General features: G+C 48.2%; 1 protein-coding gene across 1 annotated transcript; it reads right to left on the bottom strand.

Moving 5' to 3' along the window:
- Positions 1–58: 58 nt before the first annotated feature.
- MRPS35 (mitochondrial ribosomal protein S35) lies at positions 59–14,288 on the bottom strand. The gene is made up of 8 exons (XM_054173911.1): positions 14,111–14,288; positions 13,676–13,719; positions 13,068–13,235; positions 11,524–11,584; positions 9,897–10,036; positions 7,705–7,814; positions 5,572–5,641; positions 59–650 (listed from the first exon to the last, which is right to left on the bottom strand). The coding sequence occupies exons 1-8, from the start codon at positions 14,262–14,264 to the stop codon at positions 327–329; spliced, it is 1,071 nt and encodes a 356-aa protein (XP_054029886.1). The 5' UTR covers positions 14,265–14,288; the 3' UTR covers positions 59–326.
- Between the last annotated feature and the right edge of the window lie 3,465 nt (positions 14,289–17,753).

Raw genomic sequence — 17,753 nt, forward strand, 5'->3', positions numbered from 1 at the left:
AGTCATAAGAGTTGGGTTATGGCTGCACTCATGATCTTAAAGGGGTTTTCCAGCCTTGGTGGTTCTATGAAGAGAAGCCACATGAGCAGTCAGAATGTGGCTTAGCAGAGGACCAGGAACTCCCAAGCTACGCAAGCACAGGTCACCAAGGTAACTCAAAGCATACTTTATTCAAAGGGTAAGATAGATGGGCAGGAACATTCTATTCACAAGGAAATCCCGTGGTGAAGACAGATCTGAGGAGTACTGCAATGTGCAGCCTCCCATCTGTTGTCCTTGGCTGAGGTTGTAACTCTCCACCTCACACAGCGCTGCTGGCAGAGCTGTTAGCCACTCCTGCAGTGCCCAGGTGTGGCTGCAGGCTCTGCTGTCACAGCACTTGCTTGGATGTTCAGCAGTTTCTTCACGCATTCCTTGTACTGAGACATGTTCCTTTCTGTTTCACCTTCATTTTTAAGCGCAATCACAGAGTTTCTGTAGTTCTTGACCACCTCAGAGGCAAGCAGCTCTTCCTCAGTGCCAGGACTGAGGTTCTCCGAGGCTTTTATCCGCAGCAGCGTGTCCAAGGCGTTCCTCTGGGAGCGGCTGTTCTCCCACACATACTCTTCCATGTCTTCCTCAGACTTCTCACTCTCCCACTTCTCAGTTTTCTGAAAGAACAAACACACAGTCTGAAAAACTCCTCCAGGAAGCCACAGCAATAATGTAAAGAAACAGTCTTGCTACAAGGGTAGGGTCTCACAGCTGGGAAAGAAGAGCCCCGTGGACCAGGATAGATTGGGGGCTGACCTGCTGGAGAGCAGTGTAGGGAAAAGGGACCTGGGATTCTGGTGGAGAGATCCAAGGATGCCCATGAGCCAGCAAGGGTGGGTTGTCATTGTAAGCATTCAGCCTAGAGAAAAGATGACTCTGGAAGGACCCTAGAGCTGCCTTCCAATCCTTGAAGGGATCCTGCAGGAAGGCTGCAGAGAGACTTTTCCTGAGGGTGTCTAGAGACAGGACAAGGGGGAATGGTTTGAAGCTGAGGGAGAGCAGGGTTAGACTGGAGCTTAGGCAGTTTTTCTTCGGTATGAGGGTGTGAGACTCTGGAATAGGCTGCCCAGAGAGGCTGTGGCTGCCTCCTCCCTGGGGGTGTTGAAGGCCAGGTTGGATGAGGCCTTGAGCAGCTGAGTGTAGTTGAGAGGTGTCCCTGGGCATGGTGGAGAGGTTGGAGGAGATGAGCTCTGAGATGCCTCTGAGCATGAGCCATTCTGTGATTCTATCCCCTACTCAACAAGATTGCTGCAGTTAAACCACATTTAATCATCTTTTTTAAAGACCTTTTTTTTTAAAGACTTTTTTGAAGTTCTTGGGCTATTTGCATTTAAAAAATACTTCAACAAATGCTGCATCCTGCACCTGGGCAATGAAATCTCTTGGTCTTCTAAACCTCCCAGACCAAATGTTCAGTCAGAAACAGTGATGAGCACTGCTCAAAGGCTCACATGACTGACATTAAAACCTGGACAGCAGTAAAAGAGCCTCATTCAACCTGCAGAAGACAAGAGCAGAAAAAGCCATCCTGTAGCCTGCGTGGCTGAAAGAGTGGAACAAGCAGGGTATAGGGAAGTGCTCTTTGTGTGTCTGACAAACACTGCAAGTCAATATGGAGAGTCACAGAGTTTTAAATTAACACCACCCTATTCTATACCCCTTGTTCAGCTGCACAATGCCTGTCCAAGACACTTTCCCCCCCTACACTCTCAAAGAATTTCCAAGCAAAAGTTTCTCTCACAGGGATAGGGTTTCTCAAGAGTAAGACAATATGGATATCACTCCTAGTCATTTCCTGGACCAAACTCACCTTTGAAGTTCAAACAAAAGGCCACTGTGAGGCTTCCAGCTTTAAGTTATAGCCAAGGCAATGAGCACTAATTGCCGTTACTACATTTATCTCCTCAGCAAAACCCTTGTCTGCACACATTAACTTAGAGCATTTTGGAGATGCAGGCTGATAAACAGATTGAGATTCCCTTATCTCCTGTGAGCAATGCACAGCAAAATTTTAGAGGAGGCCCAGGAGACTCAGGTATTCCCTTTGTGGAATCCTGCTCAGCTGAATGGTTTTGTCAAAATGGGCTTAAAATAAGATCTGACTTGCAGGGGAGAGCAAGGCAAGAAGGGATGGGGAAGATTTCAGGATCCATTTCTTAGCCCTGCTACAAGAAGCCAGCACCCACTGCTGCAGTGCTGGTGGCCACATCTCCAAGTGAAGTTACCCTGCTGTACATGTCCAGACATACAGCACAAGCAGGAAACTGACCACAAACAGTTTTGCCAACTGACTGTACTGAGGGAAACTCAAAATACCTTTCCAGCCAGATTCATTGCATGAAAAAAAGGGAACCTGGACTTGTATTTTCTTGTGCACCCAGGAACTCAGTGTGGTGGCAATGGCACAAGCCTGGCAGCCTCACTTTGAATTCATAGAGTGGCTTTCAGAGTTATCCCCAGTTGTGATGCACAAACATAACTCAGCTGCATGCACACACAAAGTCCCCACCCTAGCAGTGCCTTGCAGCTGAATGCTCTGCTCAAAAAGGGATGCAAAAGCAACAGGGGATTCTCTCCTCAAATTCATTCAAACCACACAGCTTGGGGGTTCACAGCTAAGTTTTAGCTAGGGCTCTGGTGTCACCAGCTGTCTACTCTGCAGTATTTTGCCTTCCCTCACCTTTCTGCTTCAGCTTCCCTATCCTTTCAAGTACTATTACCATCTACAGTTGCAGGCACAATAAAAAGAGATACCACTCAGAAGAACCTTTGGCTACTATCCAGTAGCCACTTTCCATTTGTACATTCCTTCTGCTTTATTTTAACACTTACAGTATTTTTCATCAGACACCCAGCACTACACTACCAGAACAAGCACAGAGTTCAGAAGTGTGCACACCATTACTCTGCTGTTGTTCTGGAGAACAAGAAATGCAAGGGCAACCTCCCACCATTCTTTCAAGACTGTGGCTGTGTCATGCAGAACAGCATCTTCCACTCCATCATTTTACATTTGTGTATATTGAAAATGTGGAACTGGAGCAAGGAAAATTGCTGCATTTTTTTGTAGTCTTGACACCTTCCCTCCTCACTCCACCCTTTTCAGATTCCATTAACCTCCTGCTACACTTGTTCCTTCTTCCTGCTCTGGACTCATAACACAGCTTTACTGTGTAGTGCCAAATGACTACCCCAAACCAAGTGTGAGGAGATCAGTTGCCATCTTCTTTAACCACTTGAGGGCAGCAAACTCTTACACCATAAAACCCTCCAGGTTTGGAAAAATGCTCCAGCATTCAAAAAGTATCACAGAATGACAAAGTGGTAGGGGTTGGAAGGAACTCCAGAGATCATCCAGTCCAACCCTCCCTGCCAGAGTCAGGATCACCCAGGGCAGGTCACACAGGAACACATCCAGGTGGGTCTAGAATGTCTCCAGAGAAGGAGACTCCACAATCTCTCTGGGCAGCCTGCTCCAGGGCTCTGGCACCCTCACCATAAAGAAGTGTCTCTTCTGATGAGGTGGAACCTCCTGTGTTCTAGCTTGTACCCACTGTTCCTTGCCCTAGCACTGGGCACCATCAAAATGAGTCTGGCACCTTCATCCTGACACCAGCTCCAGTCCAGGTGCAGGACCCTGCACTTGGCCTTGTTGAAGTTCATGATGGTGGCTTGGGCTCACATTTCAAGCCTGTTCAACATCCCCTAGATGGATCCCTGTCCTCCAGTGTGTCAGCCAGGACATGCAACTTAGTATCATGCACAAATTTGCTGAGGCTGCCTCAATCCCACTGCCCATGTCACTGGCAAAGATGTCAACCAGCATGGGTCCCAGCACTGACCCCTGAAGGATGCCACTTTTCACTGGTCTCCATTTGGACATCGAGCCATAGATTCTCTGAGTGTGGTCATCCAGGCAGTTCTTATCCAGCCTGTGGCCACCCCTCAAGTCCATGCAGTTCCACTTAGGTGACCAGGATGGCAGGTGGGACATGTCAAACAGTACACACAACTCCAGGTAGATGCCATCAGTTGCTCTTCTTTTATCCACTCTCAGATACTGGGCAGCTTTCAGGACTGGGGGCAAACTTTCCATGCAGCCAGCCTTCACCGGCAAGAACAGGACACTGCCCTCATCCTCTCACCAAATTCCATCAGATGTGTGCTTGGAAAGCATAGCCCTACCCTGCTGGGACTGATGCTGATGTCTACATTGAAAGGCAGCACTCAGACCTTCCCCTCCAAGATGAAAGCTCCCACAGTTGAAAACAAACCATGCATCACTTGCCTCTGGCTTACAAGAGGTAGCCAAAGGAGCTTTCAAGAGTGTTATTCAAAGGCATTACCACCTATGATGGAAAAACACCAAACCAAGCACAACACAACACAAAAACCACAACAAACCTGGCTCAGGAGGCTATGAATTTTTCATGGAAATCAAATACAAATACAACTGATTGATGAACTCATCAAATATTAACCTGGAAGCTGAAAGGTAATAAAAGGAGGAGGGAATTGTGCATATTCAACACACTGAACGCTGCTGGAGCGGTATCAGGTAGCTGTGTTCTCCCATCACTCAGTAATGCAAGAGCAAAGGCCTGCTGTGGTGTTTGCCTGCAGCTGATCAAGTGAGCAGTGTCTGCCTCTCTTCTCATTGCTTACCACTGCAAAGTGATCTGCCAGGCAGTTCAGATTTGCAATGCAATGCTGGGGGGGGGAAATCCCCATGTACAGAGCACCTGAAATCTGCACCAAGCATATCCTAGAAGATGTTAACATGAGCTGAATTTAATTTGATTGTATGTTGCAATTGTAGAATGCATCACAAAATGGCTCAGGCTGGAAGGGACCTCAGAGCTCATCTACTCCAACCTCCCCACCATGCCCAGGGACACCTCTCAACTAGACTCAGATGCTCAAGGCCTCATCCAGCCTGGCCTTCAATACCCCCAGGCAGGAGGCACCCACAGCCTCCCTAGGCAGCCTAATTCAGAGCCCAGCATGCTTGTACTGAAGAACTTTTTTCCTCAGATCCAGTCTAACCCTGCTCTCCCTCAGCTTCAAACCATTCCTCCTTGCCCTGTCTCTAGACACCCTCAGGAAAAGTCCCTCTGCAGCCTTCCTGGAGGATCCCTTCAGGGACTGGAAGGCAGCTCTAAGTTCCCCCTAGAGTCTTCCCTAGGGTATGTGACTAATAACTTTGTTCATGTCTGTCATGTTAAGATATCCACAATGTAAGTCTAGGTTTTCATTTCAGACTGCTGACTCTTTCGTTCCCCGTTACAAAAACAGCTGTAAAATTGAAGGCAAGACTTCAACACAAGTAACCAAAAAACATAGGAGACAAGCCTGAAGAATTCATTGCAAAAGATCTGTGATCCATAGATACCTTATTAGTTGGAGAATGATGTCAGGGCTGCAGAAAAGTGAGGTGGAGGAGGAAAGATATCTGCCATCAGGTACACTGCAGTCATGGAACCTTCTCCCAGGCTGAGAGAGCATGTTAGAACGAGTGAGTTATGCACAAGTGCTTACCCAAGACTCATGGTACAGGACTGTGAGGAGGTGAATTCCATAATCATAGTTCTGTCTTCTCAGAGGACACCTGAAAAGTCACAAACACAGCCAGTCTGTTTGAAATGCAGCCACTGGGATACACTTCGTAACAAAACACTTGCAGTCAGAATTGCTAGTTGGTGATGCAGGGGATCTTAGGGGAGGGTTTGATTCACACATTGCTGAGTGAATGGCACCAGGAGGGCAGGAGTGCTATAACATGGAAGAAAAGGCATCTGCAAGGCAGCAGGAACAAGGATTTGCAGATCTGCCAGAGACATTCTTTTCCCTCTGTGACAAAGTGGAATCCAACTCCCTTAAACCCAGCTGGTGTTTTCGCCCCCAGATACGAAGGAAGGAGGATGGCTGGTGACAACAGCCAGGAAATACACTCAAGAACAGGAGTCAATGGTTTAGGAAGAAAAGCTTAAGCTGACATAGCTCTAAGTCAAAACAGAATCACCAGTAAAAATCTGCTGGAAAAAGACAGTTTGATTGGTCCTGAAAGCCTCCTGCTGACAATTTGGCATTGCTACTCTTTTCCTCAGGGTGATCACCCAGAAACTCCTGCCTCTCTCTCACCTCTGTGCAGGCTCCTTTTTGATGTGGGACAAACTGCATCACGCAAGACTACATCTGAGACTCTCAAAACCACTCCTCTGAGTGAATACAGAGGGTGATTATTCTAGCAAATAAACTGTTCCAAGGACTCAAGCTTTCTGACTCTTGATTTCTTTCAGAGTGAACAGTAATCTGAATAGCAGCCTGGACCAGTCTGTATCAACAAAATGGCTGCTGCTCAGTTACTGAAAATGAAGTGACACAGCCACAGGCACGTAGGAGTTGCTCTGGAGGGTAAGCTCTTTCCAGCTATCCTGATGTTTTAGCCACAAAAGGGAATATAAAACTGTTTGTGGCACAAGTGGTTCCAGTAAACCACAGAGATTTCCAAGTCCAGTCCAAAAAGAGCAGAACCATTTTATCCATTTCCTATTTACTGTCTGTAGAATTAAACAGCAGTACTGGAGGACAGGGAACTGGAGAAGGGAAAAAGAACTCTTAACAAAAGCATGCAAACAGAAAAAACTGCCCAGGATGTTTTCCTAGTGCTGAAGGCAGCTCTGAGTGAGTGTACTTTAGGAGCTCACATGTGTTCTCTTAAAGGCTTCAGAATTCACCACAGTGCAGTCTGCAGACCTAGAGGCACTGAGGGATTTGCTTATATGAAGAAAAATCCAAACACTGAAAAATCCCTGGACACCAATGTCAACTTTTCTTGCCTGAAACTCCTCAATCACTCTTAGAACTAAGAGAAACCATGGGCTTTTCCAGTGGGAAACATGACATCAACTTTAAAATAGCACTTGAGACTTCTAAACAGAGTTTTGATAACCAGTGATATTTACCAGAGATTAGATTTGACCTGAAGCAATTTGTCCAGCAGACACACAGAATCACATAGAGTCAGCCAGGCTGGAAGAAACCTCCAAGATCATCAAGTCCAACCAATCACCCAACCCTAACTAATCAACTAGACCATGGCACTAAGTGCCTCATCTCTTTCTAAACACCTCCAGGGATGGTGACTCCACCACCTCCCTCGGCAGCACATTCCAATGGCCAATCTCTCTGTCTGGGAAGAACTTCTAAGATCAAGCCTAAACTTCCCCTGGCACAGCTTGAGACTGTGTCCTCTTGTTCTGGTGCTGGTGGCCTTGGAGAAGAGACCAACCCCCACCTGGCTACAACCTCCTTTCAGGTAGCTGTAGGCAGCAATAAGGTCTCCCAGGCTCCTCTTCTCCAGGCTAAACAACCCCAGCTCCCTCAGCCTCTCCTCATAAGGCTGTGCTCCAGACCCCTCCCCAGCCTTATTGCCCTTCTCTGGACACGTTCCAGCATCTCAACATCTTCCTTGCATTGAGGGGTCCAGAACTGGACACAGTACTCAAGGTGTGGCCTGACCAGTGCTGAGTACAGGGGCAGAAAAGGAGTATTGGGATGTTTGAGTCATTTTACAGTGGAAAATGTAGTAAGTCACCAAGACACTAAGAGATAGGACTGGGAGACACCCCCAGGAGCAGTGCTGGCCATTTTCCCTGCTTGCAAGCCCACCTGTCTGTGGTGATGGTGAGCACATCTGTGTCAGCGCAGTACCGCTCCCCCACCAGCTTCACCAGCTTCTTCCTTGCGTGCTCGTCCAAGTTCAGGTTAGAAAGTTTAACCTTTAAACACAAAACAAACCACCTTTAATTCCCTGGATAAAGCCTGGTCTCTGCACCCTGAAAATACCTTGAGCTCATCAGGCAGATCTCTCACCAAGAATTAAAAGAACAGCTTTTAAGGATGCATTTGTAGAACGCCTGACACATGGTACCAGAAAGCCTACCAGCAGGCAAGCACCATCTGAGTATCACAGTGTCACAGTATATTAGAGGTTGGAAGGGACCTCCAGAGATCATTTGGTCCAACCCTCATGCCAAAGCAGGATCACATAGGGTAGTCTGCACAGGAATGCATCCAGGTGGGTTTGGAAAGTCTCCAGAGAAGGAGACTTCACAACCTCTCTGGGCAGCCTGCTCCAGGGCTCTGGCACCCTCACTGTAAAGAAGTTTGTCCTCATGTTGAGGTGAAATCTTCTATGTTCAAGCTTGTACCTGTTGTTCCTTGGCTTATTATTGCTGTGCACCACCAAAAAGAGCTTATCCCACTCCACTTGACACCCACCCCTCAGATATTTATATACATTGATGAGTTCCCCTCTCAGTCTTCTCAAAACTAACAGCCCCAGGGCTCTCAGTCTCTCTTCATAGGGGAAATGCTCAAGTCCCCTAAGCATCCTCATGGCTGTCCGTTGGATTCTCTCCAGCAGGTCTCTGTCTCTCTTGAACTGGGGAGCCCCAAACTGGACACAGTATTCCAGGTGTGGCCTCTGCAGGGCAGAGTAGAGGGGAAGAAGAACCTCCCTAGACCTGCTGGCCACACTTTTCTTGATGCACCCCAGGATCCCATTGGCTCTCTTGGCCACCAGGGCACATTGCTGTCCCATGCAGCACTTGCTGTCCACCAGCACTTCAAGGGCTTTCTCCATGGAGCTGCTCTCCAGCAGCCCCTAACCTGTTGTTATTCCCCCCCACATGCAGGACCCTGCACTTGTTCTTATTGAACTTCACAAGGTTTGCCAGCAGCCAGCTCTCAGCCTGTCCAGATCTCACTGGATGGCTGCACAGCCACACAAATTTATTTCCCACCAAATACCAGAGGGGTTGGGTAGAATATTTCTATTCAAACCATTTTTCTCAGAGCAAAATAAGCTGTCAGTTAAGTTTGCAGCTGTGTTTTATATTCACATGTTATTTTTCCATATGAACTACACTGAAGGACTAAAAGAAAGTTGAAGCTTCAGTAAATATCAGGAAAAAAATTACTGTCCATAAAGAAAAAAAAAACCCTACTGCTAGAAATAGAAAACTGAAGGACTAAACCTTAGTGAAACAAGGAAGGAGAAATCTGGGTTTCAACAGTTAAACTTCTAACACTGAAAAAGCCCTGTCTACATTTAGCCTGAACCTGGGGCTAAACTCCAGCACTCACTCTGTCACCTGATCACCCCTCCCCTGCAGAGAAGGGGGATCAGGAACAGGAGAGAAAATACAGAGTTTGAACTGAAGGTGGATTTAATAGGATAGCCAAGCTGGCACTGATGGCAAGACAAAGCAGATAAAGCTCAGCCCAGCAAAGTGCACCACTCACCCTGAAGGCAGGCAAGGGGTGAGAAGAGGGGTGAGGAGCCAAAGCAGGATGCTCTTAGCATGGTGCAAAATGCCCATCAACAATGACCTCTGAAGATACTACACTTCCCAAACCCCTTATGCACACAGCATTCCTTTTGAAGGGTCTGGCAGCTTGTGCTCAAGGCTACCTTATACACATTGTCCTTCCACACAGTGCAGCCACACAGCTTTCAATCAGTGCTTCCTGAACATGACAAGGTGGGCCTGGCTCACCTTGACTGAGGAGCTGCACCTAAGCCTCACAGCTATGTCTGGACCTAGACATGGCCCACACTGAACTAAATCATCCTTGATTTCCTGGCTTGGCCTCACCTACTACTGCCAGCTATGAATTGGCTTGACAATCACCAGACTGCTGCCTGATGCCAGTTGCTGTCACCAGACATACTACTGAACCACCACCTTGGCTTCACACTTGCCTTGTCCTTAGGAACCTGTCAGGTGATCAGCTGTTGGGAAACACACTTACTTGGGGTTTTGAAACAAAGGCTGTTTACCAGAACTGCTACTTACTCTTAAAGTCACCACCCTGGCTTTGGGGTTACGAATAGATGTCCCTGCAGAAACATAATCCACTGTTTCCACCTCGATGGGAAAATGCCGCTCGCATTTCTCGTCGCTGTCCAGAGTACTTGGCCATTCCGTGCAGAAATCTGCAGAGCAAAGACAAAAAACACTCCCAGCTTGTATTTGTTGGGCTGTTTGGGTGTATCTATTTTAAAAGTACTCTGTCTAGATCACACACTCCTTCAGGTAAGATCACACACTCCTCTTCCATCCTTGCTGCAGTACTTCAATGTCTTTCTTTGTACTGGGTTTCCCAAACCAGGAGGCAGCACTCCAGATGCCATCTCACAGTTGCCAAGTGGAATTATCAAATGGTTTGGAGAGGACCTTCAAAGATATCAGAAGATATTCCAACCTCTTTGCCATGGGCAAGGACATCTTTTACGAGATCAGGTTGCTCAAAGCCTTGTCCAACCTGACCCTGAACACATTCAGTGATGGGAATGATGTACAGCAATGATGTACAGCAATGATGTACAGCAATGATGTACAGCAATGATGTACAGCAATGATGTACAGCAATGATGTACACCTTCTCTGGGCAAGATTTCCCAACAGCACACCACCCTCAACAGAACAAATGTCTTCCTTAAGCCTAATCTGAGTATCTACCCTCTTCCAGTTCAAAACCACTGCCCCTCTGCTGTTCCTACAGCCCCTGGTAAGAAGTATCTCCCCACATTTCTTATAAGCCCCTATATGTAAAAGTAAGGTCCTCCTGGAGCCCCCTTTCTCCAGGCTGAATGACCCCAACTTTCTTAGTCTTTGCTCACAGTAGAGGTATTCCAGCCCCCCTCTAGCAGATTCACATCTTTCTTCTTCCCCCAGACTAGATGCAATCCTCAGAGGTGAAAGAGTGCCCTTCCTGCCCATGGTGCCCATGCTCTGGTTCCTAGAGGTCCGTGTGTGGTGGCCTTCCCTGCCACAAGGGCACGCTGCCTTCAGCCTGCATCTGCAGCCTGCATCAGCAGCTCCACACTGCCCTTTCCTGCAGAATTCTGGAGCTGTTTGCTCCCTGCCATGTGCCTGTACTGTGCATAGTTTATTCCACTTCAGATGCAGGAATTCCCAGCCAATTTTTGCCTTCCTGTTGAAGTGCCTCTGAATGGCAGCTCTGTTGTCTCCCAGTTCATTATTACCAACAGACCTGCTGAGGCTGTGCCCTCCACCATCACCCACACTGTTATAGGCAGGTTTTTGCATGCTTGCAAATGGCTTCCAGGAGTGTTTGCTTCACCATCTTCCAGGCAGTGAGGTGAGGCTGACTGACCTGCAGCTCCCTGCATCTTCTTTCTTGCCTTTCCTGAAGGTCAGGCAAAAATCCCCTCTTCCTCTTGGGTAGTCTTTACCTGCTCTCCAGTACAAGCAGGGCATAATGGAAAGGTAAAATGAAAGCCTTAGTGGTATGCTGCAGACCTGCCAGGACATACCTGCCTAGCACTTATATGACTCAATGCAGCAGCAAGCAAGCACACAATACTAGCCAAAGCTTGACAAAGAAGCCTCTTCACAAGTGGACCAAGTCCCATCTGTTACTCCACCATACAGAGTCACAAACCAAACAAACTCTCACCTCTAAGAGCTGCACAGTGTTTCTTAATTGCAGGAGGAGTAAGATGCAAAAAATTGGGAATCTGAAACAGACATATTAAGAGTTAAACAAGTAACAGCTTTTTGTTGGTTCACAGGTAACAGAGCATCACTGAAATATGGTTACACTTAAAATAGTCAGGTAGGACTCCTCTCAAGTTTGATTTAGCAGAAGATTTGTTAGCCCCACTGCAAAAGTCACAGGCATGGCAATCCTAAAAAAAAAGTACCTCCTGACTGGGTTCATTTGTGGCACTTCAGGATATAGGTCAGTGGTCATGGTAAGACTTCATGATCTTAAAGGTCACAAGTCCAACTGCTGGGTGCTGCACTTTGGTCACAACAACCCCATGCAGTGCTACAGGCTGAGGTTGGAATGGCTGGAGAGCAGCCAGACAGAAAGAGGCTGAACATGAGCCAGCAGTGTGCCCAGGTGGCCAAGAAGGCCAACAGCATCCTGGCCTGGATCAGGAATAGTGTGGCCAGCAGGAACAGGGAAGTCATTGTGCCCCTGTACCCAGCACTGGTTAGGCCACACCTTGAGGACTGTGTCCAGTTCTGGGCCCCTCAGTTTAAGAAGGACATTGAGACACTTGAACATGTCCAGAGAAGGACAACGAGGCTGGGGAGGGGGTCTAGAGCACAGCCCTGTGAGGAGAGGCTGAGGGAGCTGGGGTTGTTTAGCCTGGAGAAGAGGAGGCTCAGGGGTGACCTTATTGCTGTCTACAACTACCTGAAGGGAGGTTGTAGCCAGAAGGGAGCTGGTCTCTTCTCCCAGGCCACCCACACCAGAACAAGAGGACACAGTCTCAAGCTGTGCCAGGGGAAGTTTAGGCTGGAGGTGAGGAGAAAGTTCTTCACTGAGAGTCGTTTGCCATTGGAATGTGCTGCCCAGGGAGGTGGTGGAGTCACCATCCCTGGAGGGGTTCAAGAGAGGATTGGACGTGGCACTTGGTGCCATGGTTTAATCATAAGGTCTGTGGTGACAGGTTGGGCTTGATGATCTTTGAGGTCTCTTCCAACCTTGGTGATTCTATGATTCTATGTCTTCTCCAGCCTTCATGATTCTGTGAGTTGTGTAATTACCATTTAGTTTACAAATTTAGTAGAGTTTCCTCCTATTCAACAACTGCAAACAGTATCCAATATGCATATTCTGGTCAAAGCAGTGAAATCTTAGTGTATCACATCTGGAATATTGTGTCCAGTTCTGGGCCACTCAGTTCAAGGGCCTCAGGGAACTGCTTGGAAGAGTCCAGCACAGAGCCACAAAGATGCTTAAGGCAGTGGAACATCTCCCTGCTGAGGAACAGCTGAGGGAGCTGGGGCTCTTGAGCTTGGAGAAGAGGAACCTGAGGGGTGCCCTCATTCTCCTTCCCTGAAGACTTTCAAAACCCACTTGGATGCATTCCTTTGTGACCTGCCCTGGGTAACCCTGCTTTTGAGGTCCCTTCCAAGCCCTACTATTCTATGACTCTGTAAATAATGACTTTTAAATTAATCAGACACCAATGGCATGCATCTCACCTTCATAAGCTCTAAGTTTCCTTCTTTTGGTGGAGGTACTCCTCTCTTCACAGGGTAACCCATTCGAATTGGGAGTGGCACAGAGGCAGGTTTAAACACAGCTGCTGTGGGATAAACACTGCTCCAGTCCTGATCAACAGCCATCTTCTCAGTTCTGGGAGTTAAGTCCTAAGCAATTGAAAATGACACAAGTCTTATGGGAGAGAAGCTGTCTGGTGAGACAAAACACAACATCTTTCAGGAAGAAATTCCCACAGCTCCCTCCCAAAGCTTGTGCAGCAGGCCTTTCCCCATCTGCAGTGTTACTTTATTTCAGAGATGCTTAGAAAGAAGAACTTAAGTGTGTTGTTGCATTGTGATAAATCACCACCCCTGCAACCGTTCCAGGTCAGGTTGTATGGAGCTCTGAGCAACCTGCTCTAGCTGCAGATTTCCCTCCTGACTGCAGGGGATTGGACTGGATGACCTTTAAAAGTCCCTTCCAACCCAAACCATTCCATGACTAAAGATAGGAGGTGCTGGTTCTGGAATAGCTGCAGAACAAATTCCTCAACAAACTGCTAAGCTTACAAAACTGCTTCAAACACCTGTAAAGTTTCAGTACTTACTGGCCTTACAAACTGTGATGTCCTGCCTCTTCTCCTCAGTGAACCTGAAAGGAAAAGAAATACTTTCACTGCAGACTACGGTATGGCTGTGTGAGCACACCCGGCAGAACCGTGCCTGCTTTTTGCCCTTGTGCAGGCACGATGTGAGGCAAGACTTCCCAGTGCTCACAGGCAAACAGAGGAAGACCAGACACATGCTGCAGATTGCTCGTCTATTATTTGAAACCTAACATAAAATATATATACATATGCTTGGAAGCCATTTTGCCCGGGGCATTCCTAGAAGCATGTTAACAAAAGCTCCCAGGCAAATACTTGCAAACAAAATATCTTTTTTCAGAGCTGCCTGGAGAACGAAGGAGTGGAGGGAGCCTGAGCCCCGCGGACGGCTGCGCCCCCGCCACCACCACTGCAAAGTGAACGAGCCGCTCTCACCTTCCCTCTGCTGGCCTGCTCTGCTGCTCACCGCAGGCACGGTAGCATACGCCGCGCTCCCGAAGAAAGGCGCGACCACGATCTTGCCACAGCGCCGGGAGACCACGGCCCAGTACCCGGCAGCCGCCCGCTCCGCCACCCTGCCCAGCGCCATCTTGGCCGCTCGCCGCGCCCAGGCTCCCCCCACAAACAAGGGCCCGGCAGAACGGCAGCCGGCCCGGGCCAAACCAGTCGGAAAGGCGAAGGGCTGCAGTTTCCCGCCCTCAAGGAGGCGGGAGCGGGCAGCGCCGAGGCTGGTGCGGAGCGGACTGGGGTGCCCAGGGTAGGAAACATTTATTCACTGTGAGGGTGACGGAGCACTGGAACCGTCTGCCCAGGGAGGTTGTGGAGTCTCCCTCTCTGGAGATACTCAAAACTCTCCTGAATGCGTTCCTCTGTGAACTGGTATAGATGAGCCTGCAGGGGGTTGGCTAGATGATCTTTCGAGGTCCCTTCCCGCCCCTGAAATTCTGTGAAATCCCGACAGTAGTCTTTCAGCCTCTGAGAGGAAGGTGAGAGAGGAAGGGAGAGCGGCGTAGGGTTGTGCTCGAGAATTACCTTGGGCTTGCGATGCGCTTCCACCACCTCAGCCTCTGTAACTCCTGTGCGGTCTGGGGGAGCGCCGCTGGCCTCTGGGTCTGGCCGGGGCTGTGGCCGGAGGGATGGGGTGGGATGGGAATTTGCGTGGGGCCTCATTTGCCCGAAGTTCTTTATTTTTTCCCCGCTTAAATTAAAAATACAGTTTCTTAGTCCTTGTGCATGCTTTATGTCCCAAAACCAAGGACAGGCTCTTTCAGCAAGCGGCTGAGGGAGCTGGGGTTGCTTAGCCTGGAGAAGAGGAGGCTCAGGGGAGACCTTCTTGCTCTCTACAACTACCTGAAGGGAAGCTGTAGCCAGGTAGGGGTTGGTCTCCCAGGCAACCAGCACCAGAACAAGAGGACACAGTCTCGAGCTGCAGGGGGAAGTTTAGGCTGGAGGTTAGAAAGAAGTTCTTCACAGAAAAGAGAGATTTGCCATTGGAATGTGCTGCCCAGGGAGGAGGTGTGGTCGACATCCCCGGAGGTGTTCAAGAAGGGACTGAATGAGGCACTTGGTGCCGTGGTTTAGTTGATTAGATGGTGTTGGGTGATTGGTTGGACTTGATCTTGGAGGTCTCTTCCAACCTGATTGATTCTGTGATCAAAACACAAATCGCTTCAGCCCTGCCACATGCAAACAAAAAGATCATGCAGTCATGTGTAAGTCTGGACTAGGTAATGCTACTTTTCTTAAATTTCAGCTTTTTTCTGCTTCTCAGAACCTGCTAGGTGCAGGTGTAAGGGGGTTCTGTAGTAGTACACTGGTACCTCCTGGATGTGAAGTCAGAATCCCAGAATCACTGAATCACCAAGGTTGGAAGAGACCTCAAAGATCATCAAGTCCAACCTGTCACCACAGACCTCATGACTAGACCATGGCACCAAGTGCCACGTCCAATCCACTCTTGAACACCTCCAGGGACGGTGACTCCACCACCTCCCTGGGCAGCACATTCCAATGACGAACGACTCCCTCAGTGAAGAACTTTCTCCTCACCTCAAGCCTAAACTTCCCCTGGTGCAGCTTGAGATTGTGTCCTCTTGTTCTGGTGTGGGTGGCCTGGGAGAAGAGACCAGCTCCCTCCTGGCTACAACCACCCTTCAGGTAGCTGTAGACAGCAATAAGGTCTCCTCTGAGCCTCCTCTTCTCCAGGCTAAACAATCCCAGCTCCCTCAGCCTCTCCTCGTAGGGCTTGTGCTCAAGGCCTCTCCCCAGCCTTGTTGCCCTCCTCTGGACATGTTCAAGTGTCTCAATGTCATCTGGACTACTAAGTCCAGTTCTGGAGCCACTATAACACGAAGGATCTGGATGTGCTGGAACGTGTCCAGAGAAGGACCACAAGGATGATTGGAGGGCTGGAGCTCCTCTCCTGTGAGGACAGACTGAGAGAGTTGGGGCTGTTCAGTCTGGAGAAGAGAAGGCTCCCAGGAGACCTTCTTGCGGCCTTCTGGTATCTGAAGGGGGCTACAAGAAAGCTGGGGAGGGACTATTTAGGGTGTCAGGGAGTGATAGACTGGGAGGAATGGGTAGATTCAGATTGGATGTTAGGAATAAATTCTTCAGCATGAGGGTGGTGAGACACTGGCGCAGGTTGCCCAGGGAGGTGGTGGAAGCCTCATCCCTGGAGGTTTTGAAGGCCAGGCTGGATGTGGCTCTGGGCAACCTGATCTAGTGTGAGGTCTTCCTGTCCATGACAGGGGGGTTGGAATGGGATGATCCTTGAGGTCCCTTCCAACCCTAATAAATCTATATTCTCTGTTTGGGGGGAATGAGGAATAGCATTTTAGAAGAACTACTGCCTCAGACTAGATTGGAACCAAAGAAGGAAGTCTTGTGGACCTGTTACATAGAGAATGTCAAGCTTACTTTACTTCTCTTTATTATCAGCTTGAAAATCTATTAAAGGGTGTCTAAAAGGGCCTACAGGAGGAAAAGCTTACTGGAAACCTGTAACTAAAATTAACAGAATATCTTAACTGACCTTTTAAACTCACACATGCAATTGTGCTTACCCTTTGCAAACTCTTCAGTTACAGCACAGAGCTCCTATGTCAAAAGCCACTCCTGAAGCACTCGTCGTGTATTGATCAATCTTTTCCATTTTAAATGGTGTTCTGTTACAACCTTAGTACTGATAACAGGATCCTCCTTCTCCAGTGCATCACTAATGATTTAAACAAACCCAATAAAACAATGCTAGAACACTTAATATAATTGAAGATAGGAATCAAGTAACAGTTGAGATTCATTGTACAAGATTTTATATTGCCTCTTACTATTTGAAGGTTCTCCATGACTGCTATCTGATACCTCTTCAGCATTAGAATAGGCATGAAAGTTCAAGCAGTACTTTTGCCTTTCTTCTATGCACCATAAGTGTCTCAGCAGATACTTTGCCTTAGGTGGTAGCACTTCAGTTCAGTTCATACATTTTGGTGGGTTTATTCTTTTTTTTAAGGCCAGGCTGGATGTGGCTCTGAGCAACCTGATGTAGAGTGAGGTGTCCCTGCCCATGGCAGGGGGGTTGGAACTAGATGATCCTTGAGGTCCCTTCCAACCCCAGCAATTTTATGATTCTTATTCATCAAGGTATTAATACTATTATGGTTTTCTATGATGATATACAATGCTTAGGATTAGTTTAAAAATGCTGCTGACCTATTAAAGAGCACTAAACTTAAAGGCCAAGCACACCTTAAACAGCACACCAAGCTGTTCTCTTTTGTCCTGGTAGAATAACATGAGATTAGCAGAATTTGAATTCAGGCCCATGGCAGCCTGGGCTGCATCAGAAGAAGCTTGGACAGAGAATCAAGAAAGATGATTCTGCCACTTTAATCTGCTCCCCTGAGATCTCACCTGGAGTGCTGTGTCCAGCTGTGGGGGCTCCAACACAAGAGAGACAGGGATCTGATGGAGCTTTTCCAGAGTGGCGCCATGAAAATGATCAGGGCCCTGGAACAGCTCTCTTGTGGGGACAGGTTGAGGGAGCTGTGGTTGTGCAGCCTGGAGAAGAGAAAGCTCC

Source organism: Dryobates pubescens, chromosome 27 (assembly GCF_014839835.1).
Source record: "Dryobates pubescens isolate bDryPub1 chromosome 27, bDryPub1.pri, whole genome shotgun sequence".
Classification (NCBI taxonomy): domain Eukaryota; kingdom Metazoa; phylum Chordata; class Aves; order Piciformes; family Picidae; genus Dryobates; species Dryobates pubescens.